Genomic DNA, 13,852 nt, shown 5'->3' with positions numbered 1-13,852 from the left:
TTTGTCCAGTCTTCTTTTCAGAGACGGCTGCCTCTACCTCCACACCCTGGGAGACAGATGCCTGCAAACAAAATAATTCTGTATGAATATCAGAAGGTGCTTTCCTCTGTCGGCTTGAAGCACTTTTCCCTGTTTCATGTTCCTTTCATGTGAGATACACATTATATATATTTTATTTAAAATAGTCATTTGACATCATCCCAAAGATCAGTAAACATTGCTGTGAGGTGACCCTACTAGTTTTATTTCAGAGGGAGGAATGTGTGTGTGCCGTGGGCAGGATGGGTGCCAAATGTGTAATGAGTCTTTGGTTGATTTCTCTCTTCATCGTTGTTGTGAATTGTATTTTGATGTAGATTGTGTCAGGAAGGAAGACTTAATTATACCATGCATATTAAGCAAGTTTGTCTTGCTTAATATGCATGGTATAATTAAGTCTTCCTTGTAAGTCTCTTCTTTATTTAAGATTTGACTTTTACATCAGAGCACTGTGTATCAGTGTCTATTTTAAGCAACTGCCTAATATAGACACACTGATACACAGTGCTCTGATGTAAAACACAAAAGAGACTTGCAAGTGATTGACTATGCTTACAGTACAAAACCAAACAGTTTATCATTAAACCAAATATGTAAATAAAATCAGGTCCTTAAAACAGTAATTTTCTTAATATCTGCTCTGATTTCAAACTATAACCTGTAAGTTTACCTGAATCTTCAAGTAAATTATCTCCAGTGAGAGATGGCAGCCCCCCCATTGAGTTTTTTCCTGCCTTTTCCTGGTGTCACCAAGAGCAGAGTTCAGATGATGTGGGTAAGTTTGTTCTTCTGGAGCATCATGCTGGAGGCCTGTATCCTGCTGCTGCTGGGAGTGTCTTGTCAAAGGAAGGCAAGGCAGAGGCTGGAGTCCAAGGTGGCCAGGCTGACCTTAGCGGTGGAGAGGGAGAGGAAAGCAACCAGTGCATGCAGGAAAAACTATTGATTGAACAATCTTGCAGCCAGGTCCTGAAGAGCAAGAATGAGATTTCCTCTGAGAAAACCTCCAGCTCCAGCAAGACACTCAGGCTGGCTGAGGTCCTGAGGAAGGTCAAGGATGCCTGCAATCAACTGGAGAAGGCAGTCAAGGCCAAGAGGGCTCACTGCCACAAACTAGCGGGCTAGGTAAAGGACAGGGACGTCAGGATCTGCCAGCGGGTGGGGGCGGAGAGCAACCTGACGATGGCCCTGAAGTCCGAGCAGTCTCTCTGCAGGGAGCTCAGCAGTGAGAATGAGCAGAAGCAGAAGCAGTCTGAGATCTGCAGGCTGTCAGCAGCCCTGGATGAAGAGAGGACCATGCAGCTCTCTGCAGCTGCAGGGAAGGAGCACTGCTCAGTCCAGGCTCTCCTCTCACGACAGCCTGACGAGAGAACAGCCGGCTTGCAGGAGAAGAGCACAGCTGCAGCCTGAAGACGAAAATTCAGGCGTTGGTGTCTGAGCGGCAGAGTCAGGAGAAACAGCAGCTCTGTGCCACACTGGAGGCGGCCAGGAGTGTGTACGCCAGCCTCTACAAGAGGCAGGACAAGGAGCGCAGTTCTCACCTCCATAACACGAGCGACTGCAGGATGGTGGTCAAGACCGTGAGGTTTTTGAAGGCCAAGCTCAGCTGAACTGAAGAACTCCGTTGGATCAAATTAACTCTAGTGAAGTGAATATCTCATTCTCTCTTATTTAAAAAGAAATTACTTGTTCTGTTAATTTGCATTTGTCAGAAATGCAGTTTCTTCCCCTACTATCAGAAATGCAGCACTGTCAGCAGAGATACAGGTGACAATTTTGTGGTGTCTGGCTACAGGGAAAATGCAACAATGTAGCAGTGATGATTTGAGATCATTAGCAAAGGCTTCAATAAGCACAATTTCCCATCAAACCATAATGGCATTAACAGCATCCGAGATCATCAGCCAGTTAATTGATTTCCCCACCACTGTGCGCAAATATCCCCAAAACAAGCCACATTCATAATCAATGATTATACCCATTTAATCAATATTAGTCTATATTCATCAAGGGTTTTACATTACACCGATTCTAGGACTATTTTTAACATGAGTAAATGTAAATGAATCAAAAATGATCCACTCATACAAAGCATATTCATAATAAACTATGTACGGTGACAAATGCATGTTAACTTTAATTTGTATTTAATTCAGTACAGAAAAGGTGTCTGAAATAGCAAAGTGTTCAATTTAAGATGTTTAATGTATATTTTAGGATTGTGATTATGAATGTGAAATTAATGTAGAATTTTAATTCCATCTAGCACCTTAACATCCTCGTAATGAAAGAATGAGGGGAAAACATACATTTGGTTTTCTTAGCATATTCGTATATATTTCTCTTTTCGCTTCTGCTTGTCTACATGTGATTTAAAAATGAAGAAAATACATCACAGTGAGTCATATTCTTACCTAAACTGTTGTGAAAATTTATTAAAAGATTTTCCTACAATTGGATCCTAATCCCAGCTAAAAGTAGGTGTAAGACTTTGTGACTAACTTCTACCTCCTACTCTGAGCAAGGAGTAATTTTAAATGTACACTGTCCCTGTCAAATAAACAAATGCACTTTCACATTTTAATTCATTTATGGGGGGAGGAAAATTGTCAGAATTATTCTCCATACAAAAACTGAACTGAGAAATTCAAGGGAAATTAAATATTTGTTTTATTATGAAAATTAAACAAATGAACTGTGAAAAATTGTAATAGACCATCTGGAAAAAGAAATATGTATACACACCTGCAGAAATTCTGAGAACAGCATCACTTTTCTATTAAAAAACACACATAAATAGAACAAATATAACAAAAGACAGTAGTTCTCATAACTTTACCTGTTGTAAATACTTACAGATCTTAAGATATTGTGGCTCTTTAACATTCTGCATGATCTGATCTGAAAAGGCATCCATCCTAGAACATTATCTCACATGCTGCAGGGTTGTGCTCAGTACATTTTAAGGAGCCAAAAGGGATTTTCAGACCAGCTTGTCGACATTATTAATGAATTACACATTAGGGAGAATAGTGTAATTATTTAAAAAAAACTAAGAAGAATGTGGGTGTTGGAATATAGTCACGTATGAACAAAACACAAAATTACCCATGGAATGACAACCACTCCACACAGATTACAGAAGGTATTTGCACACATTTCTGAGCAACGTCCCAAATTGTGACTAGAATTAAACGTGTCTGCGAATGGCCTCATGCTGGATCACAGGGCTTGCAGACTTTTCCACACATTTAATTTCCTGCTTTTGAAAACCTCACAAGTGCTATCCAGTCCTGGAGACAAACAGTCCACATGCTGGCAAGCTGACATCACACAAAAATGCAACATGGTTTCACATTGAAAATGGCACCACCTGGTGGAAGAGTCATGAGACTCTGGAATACGAGTTCCAGTGTGCAGCAACAATCAATTCTGCATAAAGATGTTTAATTCCTTCCCTGATGCATTTATACATTTATTACAGATAAAGGCATTGGCCATCCATTATAACGGAATTAAAAAAAGGAAATACACAAGATTTGCAACATTCCCATATTCCTCTGCCCTCTTGCACATTCGTGCTGCCCACTAGCCTGCCTTCAGAGATGTCACTTGTGATTTTGTTGTAAACCACTGGACAGGCTATCTTCCTGTGTGAACGCTCTGATTCTAAATACAGTTTTAAACACTGCAGCGAGAATGGCCAGACAAACCTCCTGTAGAGATAACGGCTGTTAAAAATGGGAGATTGCTTTGATTCTTGACCACCGGCCTAATGTCTGCACTGCCCTCCACCACAACCAACCATTCTGCAAATAAATTCTCTGTTTAACCTGACTGATTAAAAAGGTTTTATTTATATGTATTTTTTTTTTTAATTAGTCTTTAAAAAGTAAGAGTCTTGGCTTTCAGAGAAGGAAATCTATGCCTGCCAGGGCAGAACTTGGTGAACAGGACTTTCAATATCCAAGGAAACCCATGAGCTTGTGTATAAGTTCACACATAGCCTACTGCACACAACCTCTCTCCCCCACGTGTCCTGGAATCAAACCCTCAGGCCCTTCACCTCCGAGTCCATCACGCTGGACACTCAGTCCCACTTGTAGATCTTCACCATCTTCTCTGTCAGTGAGGCCAGATAGCTGCCCTGGTTCACCTCAAACGGGCAGATATCGAGCACCGGCTGGTCAGCCTGTAGTTTCTGAAGCAGAGCCCCACTGCCGGCATCCCAGAGCTGGGGAGAGAGGGGGGGCTCAGTTCACATGCCTCGTTTCAAACTGACCATCAGGTTGTGCAACAGGATACATTCACTTTATGAATAATGATATTTTGGAAAGCTTTTCACCCCAATATAAAACGCACAAACCTACAGCATGATCCACAGAAAACAAACAAGCACAGATCCTATAGCTCAGGGGTGTCCAGCCCTGGTCCTGGAGAGACCCTGTCCAGCAGATTTTAGAGGTCACCCTTGTATCACCAATTTATAAACACCTGGAAGTATTTCATTCTGATCACTGAAGCAGGTGGTGAAATCAGTCCTTTAGAAACTATTGGAGCAATGATCTGAATACCTGCAGCCTCCTGAGGAAAGAATCCCCTTGCTTAATAACTCGCGTGTGTTCCCAGTGTTTAGAAATTGGTGATTTAGTGTGACCTAGAAGATGAAGTGGATTTGGTCTCTCCAGGACCAGAGTTGAGCACCCCTGTGTTCTCAGCCCTAGTCCTAGAGCCATGCGGTCGGCTGTTGAAATTGTTCAGCTAATGATTCACACACAGCAGAAGACCGAGGGGATTACTCCAGCGCCAGGGGTGAGAACCGCTGCTGCCGATCACATCGACTGGCTCCCCGTGTACTGAAGTAGGGCAGCGATCAAGTCCCTGCTCTGCCGAATCCACAGCCCTTACCATGGCGGAGTTGGACGCCTCGTCCCCGGCACACACCAGCATGGATCCATCCCGCGCGGGGCTCTCGAAGACGGCGTTCTTCGTGAGCAGCTTACAAGAGGTGCCGGCGCTGAAGGTCTGGACGGGGTAGCAGCTGCAGGTGGGCTCATGGGCCGAGTCCTGCTGGGGGGCCCGGCTCAGCTCCATCAGCACACAGTGCAGCGAGGGGTTCGACTTGCCTGGGGAGAGAGGAGCCGCAGCACGGGCCGTCACTGCGGTGGAGCTGGCTGTGCTGTGGGTTCTGGGCAGTTGGCCAAGCTGACCTTGAGCACTGCAGCGTTTCAAATGCCTTTTAACACTACAAACAGCGCTGACGCCTTCATCCGATCTTACCTGGCCTGTACGTCACCAGGCAGTGACGACTGCTGGGCTCCACCTGGATGTCAGTGCAGCCCCCCGTCTCCAGTGGGAGGAGGTGGGGGCGGTAGGATGTCCCGTCAACGTGCTCCCAAAAACAGCCCCCCTCCAGGGTCCCTGCCATCAGGCCGCCACAGGGGAAGGCAGCAGAGGCAGCGCGCGGGACGTAGGATATGGAAGCCACTGGACACCTGGGGAGAGAAACCACAGATCTCACAGAACAGCCATGACCGCAGCTGCTGCAGGGTGGAGGAAAAGATCAGATGTGAAACCAAGAGATGGGAGTGCAGCCAGCACTGTCTCACCTGGACCCCAGGGGGCTGAGCTCCTGCAGGTGGGTACTGGTGTCCCGGGTGTCGTAGACCAGGATGGAGCCATTACTCAGGCCGGCGTAGATGTAGTTGTTGTTGTCCAGACACCAGCAGCAGCTCCACACTGGCCGGCCTGTGTTGTAGGTCTGAACCACAGTGTTTGTCATAAGGCTACAAGGGAGAGAGAAAGAAACCGACAACTCAAATGGATTCACGGTTGTGAAAAAAACAGATGCACCGTATTCCAGGATAAGCCTCCCCACTTAAAGGCACAGACAGGAAGCCCTGGTTAGAATGACCAAGGCCCGTTTGCTACTCCGTTACCTGGTGAGTTTGACGGTGTTGTCCAGTGCTGCTGAAAGCAAGAGGCTGTCGGGCTGCTTGCTGAAGGCCAGGCCGCGGATTTGCTTGGCATGGATGGGGACGTACTGACAGGCCTTCATACTGACCGTGCTGATCTTCTTAACACCACAGCCTGGCAGTGGGAGATGGAGAATAAGAGATTAATATGTGTAGTCTCTCATAAGCCTTCAGAAGTCTTAAAGAAGCAGGTCAGTAACAACTACTGAAATGGAAATCTAAATGCCTGATTGGAATTAGAGATTCCTTCTACTTGCTTATAATTCCACACCTTGCAACAAGTTCTTCTTTCCTCCTGAAGAATTTCACACCTCATTCACCCTTTAATGCTATAGCTGGTTCTGATGCTGAACAATCAATTCCCACAATGCATCTGAGCCACAGAAAAATATGACTGAAAGGGATGTTGCTAGAAAACCAATCAATGTTCAGTGGGCAGGCTGTAGGACTGCAGAGACCCACTGATTAAAAGTAACCAGGCATTAATTTCCTCTTTATACAGCTTTGCATGAGCTCATCACAAACATTACTACAAAAGAGTGAAATAGCAAACGAATCCAGGAGTTGCAGTAAGAGCTTTCATAGGAGTTACAGGAACTCCCGGTACAGTGACTGAACGGATGAAGGAGGACGACTCACCAGGTACAAGTGTGGCCTGGGGGGAGGGCTGGGAGGCCAGCAGGCAGCTGAGTGGCTCGCAGTAGGACAGCACACGACAGCCCCCCACCTGAGACACCATCACCGCTTTGGCGAAAGCATAGTGCCGCCCCTGAGCCGGGCTGGAACCCTGAGAGAGGGACAGGCCTGAGCGAAAGCCCCTGGCAGACTGAGAGGGGGTGCAGCCCGGCTGGGACATCAAGGTCTTCAACTCCTGAAAACAAACACATGCACAGTGAATTAGGTTTCATTCTTCAATACAGTCAGTCTGCTTACTGACTGCATTCAGGAAAGGGCATGTTATTCAAAACTGAACACGCACTAAGACTAAACTAGTAACTGGAAATGCAGAATTAGACAAATGCATGTAGAGTTACTGAGTGGGAACAGGAGACACTGTCCTCCTAGTTAAGCACATACCTGTAGTTGTTTGCGCAGCCGGCTACACTCATCTGTCAGCACCTGCAGCTGCAGCCGGCACTGCGCAGACTCCAACTCTGCCTTCCTGCGTTGATTCTGTTCTTGCTCCAGACATCTGGAGATGCGTAAAAGCCCCATGGCATCCGTCAGTACTATAAAGCATCGTTCAAAACACTTGCTGTTCTTGTGACAAGTTATCAAAAAGGCACCAAACCGCAATAACCACACTGACACACACTTACAAAAGAGAAAGTAATAATCACTGGCAATCAAATGTTCAAGACCTATCAGGACATCCACAAACTTAAGCCACTTTATCTGGCAGTCTGAGATCTACTGTCAGGACCTTAACAAGTAGAGCTGGTGCCTATTGTTTCAAATACAAAGATGAGGAAAGATTCTGTAGGAAATACAGAAAAACTAGAAGTAAAAAGTAGAGAAGTATGAATAAATACCAAGACATAAATAAGATATTTGCAAGTAATTGTAATTCAAAGCAAAACTGTAGTTTGAAGGAGGTTGTGAGAAATAAAAATAAAAAAATATGGAGAATGTTGCCACAGAACACTATTCAAATTAGGCACAAGTCTGCAACCACAGACTAAAATTGGCAAACATCTAAAACTGTACACACAACGTAATAAGGATGAATGGGTTACATTTTACTAGCGGTAATTTATACATGCATACTACCTCTTCATTCTCTCCTGCTCCGTATTGTCCAGGGCTCGCAGCTTGCGTGCGTATAGCATCACAATATCAGAGCGCTTCGCCTTCTTATTGCACTGCAAGGAGACGGCAAGACAGGGTTAATGGACAACCAGTGGCATGTGTACAAGAGTCTGGGCTTAATGTCTGCAGTATGTTATACTGGATATACTACAAGCTATACTCCAAAGTTCACAGTCGAATACAGCCCAGTCTTAAAAGATTACAAGTTTACATGTATCAAGTGAAATGTACATAATAATTGGATATTCCATATTTAAAACAACCAAAGTGCACAGTCTAGTGGAGAGTAGATCACTATGTGCAGGATTCAGTGCTGACCTGTGGGCACTTGGCCCCCTGCCCGCGGAGCCAGCGGTCAATGCAGGTGAACCCGAATAGGTGCCCACAACGCAGGGTAGCCAGCCGGTGTTCTCCAGCTGAGGTCCAAGGTTCAAAACATATAGAGCAGGTCTCCCCCTCTGCCCCGTCCTCCTCCTTCTCAATGAGTGTTAGTGCCTTCTCCCCGAGCACACAGATAGCTGTAGAGGATATGGACTAGAGAGACAGGAATAAAAAGTTACAAACACATATAATGTTAGTGCAGGGGATGGCTCATTTTAAAACCTACATAAACCATTTACAATAAAGATGTCTTATTTTTGAAAAATAGTCAAAAAAGCTACATATCAGTTCTGTAATTGTGTAAAAGTGAAAAGGATGTTTAAAGAAACTAAATTGGTAATATTGCACATGGCCTCCTACTCCAGATACATATTTACACAGGCCTCTTGCCCCGGTTTATGCTGAGCTCATCTTACCGGTTCAGGCAAATAAACACCACCCCTTGCTCTTCTATAACATTACTCACAAAAACACTGATTAGCCAGCTTTCAAAGCTAAATCAGCTTTCACAGCATAGCCCTTTCCTAAACTTTTCTACAACTTTCAATGTAGTAATTAGTTTATTAATTGCAATTAAAATAATGTGTTAGAAAGATCACTAACCATAAACTGGTCTCTTTTGAATATAAAACTGAATGAAGACAAGGAAGCGAGCAATCTAGTATTCTTTAATTCCATGTTCTCAAATATGATTATTGTGGAAATACTGTTCAAAGTACATCAGACATCCCGTTTCCAGTTTCTGCTTTATTGGGAGTAGGACTGAGAGCCCATTTGGACAAAAGAGGGGAGGTCATGCATCACATCTGTCCATCACATTCTGCCTTTCTCAGTAAAAATGTGTCACGAGAAACTCACAAGCATTGAAATAACCGCTTACAACTGATCGTTAATCGGTACTACTAGGTGATCGGCTACAGAATTGTAAGACAGCAGATTGCAAGACATCATTAGTTTGCAGTTCTTGCCCTGTGACCTGTGCTGTAGAGAGGGAAATTGAGGAGACTTGCCTCGGTGTGCTGTACTGCCCCTTCATTCTCCACCATCTCCTCTACTGCAGGAGCAGGTTCTGCACACAAACACACATATACACACACGTCAGTGGGATTGTGGAGTATCTCTCCAAATACACAGGCTTGCTGGAACTCAGGGCTTGACCTCTGCCTCCAGACAAACTCTCCATTTCAGAATAATGACAACAAAACATACATAAATAATACAACACAAGACAGAAAAAATTATAAATGGATCCAAGAAACAAAAGTTAGCAACATCAATTAAGATTTTTTAAGTGGCAATGGGCTGCACACAACAACCGATCTGAAGCACAGATTAGAAATGGACTAAAGCAAATATATACATGCTGCTTTATCAGCCTGAACCTCCAGGCACCCGAGAAGCCACAGGGCGTCACTGGTCAGTGGAGAACGGAGGATCACTCCGACAACTTCTATGCAAGCCAGGATTCATCCTGCACACCACACTGGCAACACTGGAGACAGCAGTGACTCGCACACTGGGAACTCCAGGCTATAGGCAGGATAGGAGCCCAGCTCAACACAGGGTGTGGGATGCATCCTGCACTGAATAGAGGATTTTACCAAATGCGCAGCTCATCACGCTCCACATTAACATCGTTACCTGAAGCAGAGGCATCAACCAGCTCTGCATTAGTTCCAGGCCCTGCATCAGTTGGCAGGCTGGTGGGCACAGCGGGGATCACAGCATGTCCTGAGTCCGGCATCCCCTCTCCCTCCTCCTCAGTAAGACTGTCCTCCGAGTCGCTCTGCTCAGTGGTGCTTTCCGTGACGGGCTCACCTCCACCGACGGCCGGCACTCGCATTAAGAACTCCAGCAGCCTCTGGTGCGACTGCGGGGGCAAGCCGAGGGAGGGCAGGAGCGGAGGGGCAGACCTGTCACGTGCACAAAGACACCACACAGATCATCTTTATAGACTGACCTCATGTCACCAAGATAAACTGTACAGTTACACTAAACTGTTATTTGGCGGTTGTTCTTGGAGTGTCAGAATACACTGACTGAGATGCAAGCATCTATACTGATTTACTTGGAAAAGAAAGATCCCAGATCACCTGGCAGGAGGGAAAAGGAATTCTTCACACATTCTCATGTTTCATCTCTTGTACATAATCAACAGTAGTTATAAAATTAAACTTCCAAATTAATCATTTTTACTCCTGCTGATAAACCAAAGCTAAATATTACAATAAACCCTTAGTGCAGCTGTAACACTGAAACACCCTTTTTTCACACATGGTCAAGTAATGTCTTCATGAGCACTGAAATACAGGCCACAGAAAAAGCACGCACAGAGCTGAGTAAACTTCAGTAGTAAACAGAGCAGCAATTCCATTAACTGGTATATTGACTATTACTGTGTTACGGTACTTAAATTAGGGAATACTTCCGGAATAAAAAAGGAAGGACGGACGACTTTTTAAGTCATTGGCATCTTCTTGTCATTTGGTATGATTACTTCTTCAGTTGAGGTGAGATTTGTTTTGGACCACAGAAAAGGAAAAGATACAGGCCAGAAATGGAGAAAAGCGAGGCTGTACCTCGGGGGTCGTGCAGTCACATCTCTACGGGCCCGAGCAGCGGCGCGGCTTGGCTGGGTGCGTCTTCTTGCTAACCTGGTCCGGGGGGGGACCACCCTCTGCTGTTGGATCCTCTCTTGCGATTGCCCCAGGGTCAAGCCCTGCTGGTGACCAGGGCTGGGGGGCACCTCTTCCTCCTCTTCCACCTCGGTGCTGCTCCCGGAGTCTGGGATGATTACGGGGAACTGGGCACTATGTCCGTCCTGCCTCACTACAGCCTCTATGCCGCCCAACTGCAGATCCACCTCCATTGCCTCCATTAGATCACCTTAGGAGAGAGACCAGGGGAGGAGAGAGAGGGGCAGTGGTCAAAACTAACAGTACTATACTATTGAAAAAGTCAAAATATTACTTACCAGACATATTTGTAGGAATACTCCACCTCAAAGAAAATTAAAAAAAAAAAAAAAAATAGCAAAAAGTAAAACCAGTTATGTTTAACTATATGTAGTTATACTAGTGCGTAACAGGTTGGCAGTCCCTAAAATTATATAGTGCGTGTATGACGTCATGATGAGAGCTCATTAAAAAAAAAATATTTGGCTATATTCAACTTTTGGAAACCATTATAGTTATCCTTTATCATACATAACGGTGCTGGCGAATAGTATGATTCAAGCAAATTAATGAGTGATCGCTGCAGATTTTAGCAAAACAAATTAATATTTAGAGATGTGTAAATTACTTCAACATCTCTTGAAAGGAATTCGAAAGCTACATTATTATTATTATTATTATTATTATTATTTTATTTTTTTGGCAGACTACAGTTATGTAAAAGGCATCAATCATTACAAAATCAATTCAGCTAAAACAGCAATTCAAAATACATTTGACAAATTCCAATTTATAATTGAAACAAGCAAGTACAGTAAATGAGGCCCTACATCCTGGACGGTAAAAGCTAAGTGCTGTCAAGATGTAGGGTCACAGTCAAGGGCTACGGGAAAGGGAGCAAGCAGGAAAACAAATCCAAAACACAAGAAGCATGATAAAACTGAGAAGTGCTCTCTAGCAGGGATAGAGGACTCGTATTACAAGTGCTGTCGGAAAAGATGCGTCTTCATTCAAATGCATTTTAAAATTTCTCCAACTCCAATTTATGTCACATTCGTTTCAGATAATTTTAATCGTGATATTTTTGTTTCCACAACATGTAGGATATACAGAGCTTCCATTACTGTATATACACCAAAACAAAACAATTTGGTCATTTTAAACCTTATGACAACGCACGGGTATTGTTCTGGATGTACCAGGTTTTAAATAATAGTATTTAGCTTTCTAATTGTTATTGTAAATTTCATATTTACATTACGTATAAAAAGTTAACTCAAGAACATAGCTATAGTATAGCGCTAAATGCATACAATCACGGGGCAAAAACTGCGGGACACAGCTTGCCTGACTCCCCGGATCAGGGGCCTCCGATGCCGTAAGCGCGTCTACTCGAGGCCGGGGATCCTCCATTAGCTGAACTCGAGAAAGGCTTCGCTTGAGAAGAGCGGTTGTTTACATGACGGCCTGTTAACCTATTAATAAAGGCCGCTGTCTGCCTCCTCCACAGCCTGTTCATTACATCCGATACAACAGTATACTTCATCTACAAACAAATACCAGTGCCTGCAATAGATACTTATAATATTAGCAGCATTGCAGGTCTATTTACGTTTTGTCTTGCGTCAAAATCTCCCGCGAAAGTCCTTCCACTTGCGTTATTAAAGGGTAGCTTTGTGTATTTGTTATGGTTTGAAGCTCAGAAGGATCCCATGCACAGCGGTTCCGATGTGTCCGGTCCCGTCAGTGCAGACACACCGTCCAGCCGCCTCTTCACAGAACCGAATCTCCCCGCCAGCCGCGGCGCTCCGCCCCCTGCGCCGTGCGCGGCTCTATTGGCCCGTGTGTGCATGACAAACCAGCTGAAACACACACACACACACACACACACTGTCTCTGACACACACTCTCTCTCTCACACACACACACACACACACACTGTCTCTGACACACTCTCTCTCTCACACACACACACACACACACACACACACACACACACACACACACTGTCTCTGACACACACTCTCTCTCTCACACACACACACACACACACACTGTCTCTGACACACTCTCTCTCTCACACACACACACACACACACACACACACACACTGTCTCTGACACACTCTCACACACACACACACACACACACACACACACACACTGTCTCTGACACACTCTCTCACACACACACACACACACTGTCTCTGACACACTCTCTCTCTCTCACACACACACACACACACACTGTCTCTGACACACTCTCTCTCACACACACACACACTGTCTCTGACACACTCTCTCTCACACACACACACACTGTCTCTGACACACTCTCTCTCACACACACACACACTGTCTCTGACACACTCTCTCTCTCACACACACTGTCTCTGACACACTCTCTCACACACACACACACACACACACACTGTCTCTGACACACTCTCTCTCACACACACACACTGTCTCTGACACACTCTCTCTCTCTCTCTCTCACACACACACACACACACTGTCTCTGACACACTCTCTCTCACACACACACACTGTCTCTGACACACTCTCTCTCACACACACACACACACTGTATCTGACACACTCTCTCTCTCTCTCACACACACACACACACACACTGTCTCTGACACACTCTCTCTCTCTCACACACACACACACACACACACACTGTCTCTGACACACTCTCTCTCTCTCACACACACACACACACACACACACTGTCTCTGACACACTCTCTCACACACACACACACACACACACACACACACACTGTCTCTGACACACTCTCACACACACACACACACACACACACACACACACTGTCTCTGACACACTCTCTCACACACACACACACACACACACTGTCTCTGACACACTCTCTCTCTCTCACACACACACACACACACACTGTCTCTGACACACTCTCTCTCACACACACACACACTGTCTCTGACACACT

At 44.9% G+C, this 13,852-nt stretch overlaps 1 protein-coding gene across 1 annotated transcript; it reads right to left on the bottom strand.

Annotated features, from left to right (window-relative positions):
* Window positions 1–2,682: 2,682 nt before the first annotated feature.
* rfwd3 (ring finger and WD repeat domain 3) lies at window positions 2,683–12,705 on the bottom strand. The gene is made up of 13 exons (XM_066714124.1): window positions 12,489–12,705; window positions 10,781–11,087; window positions 9,843–10,114; window positions 9,212–9,270; window positions 8,139–8,354; window positions 7,782–7,873; window positions 7,089–7,203; window positions 6,651–6,882; window positions 5,976–6,126; window positions 5,646–5,822; window positions 5,317–5,531; window positions 4,945–5,162; window positions 2,683–4,270 (listed from the first exon to the last, which is right to left on the bottom strand). The coding sequence occupies exons 2-13, from the start codon at window positions 11,077–11,079 to the stop codon at window positions 4,127–4,129; spliced, it is 2,190 nt and encodes a 729-aa protein (XP_066570221.1). The 5' UTR covers window positions 11,080–11,087; window positions 12,489–12,705; the 3' UTR covers window positions 2,683–4,126.
* Between the last annotated feature and the right edge of the window lie 1,147 nt (window positions 12,706–13,852).

The sequence above is a fragment of the Amia ocellicauda genome, chromosome 9 (genome assembly GCF_036373705.1).
Source record: "Amia ocellicauda isolate fAmiCal2 chromosome 9, fAmiCal2.hap1, whole genome shotgun sequence".
NCBI classification, from domain to species: Eukaryota; Metazoa; Chordata; class Actinopteri; order Amiiformes; family Amiidae; genus Amia; species Amia ocellicauda.
The sequence above is the reverse complement of the archived record's forward strand: the minus strand, read 5'-3'. Positions and strand labels throughout refer to the sequence as shown.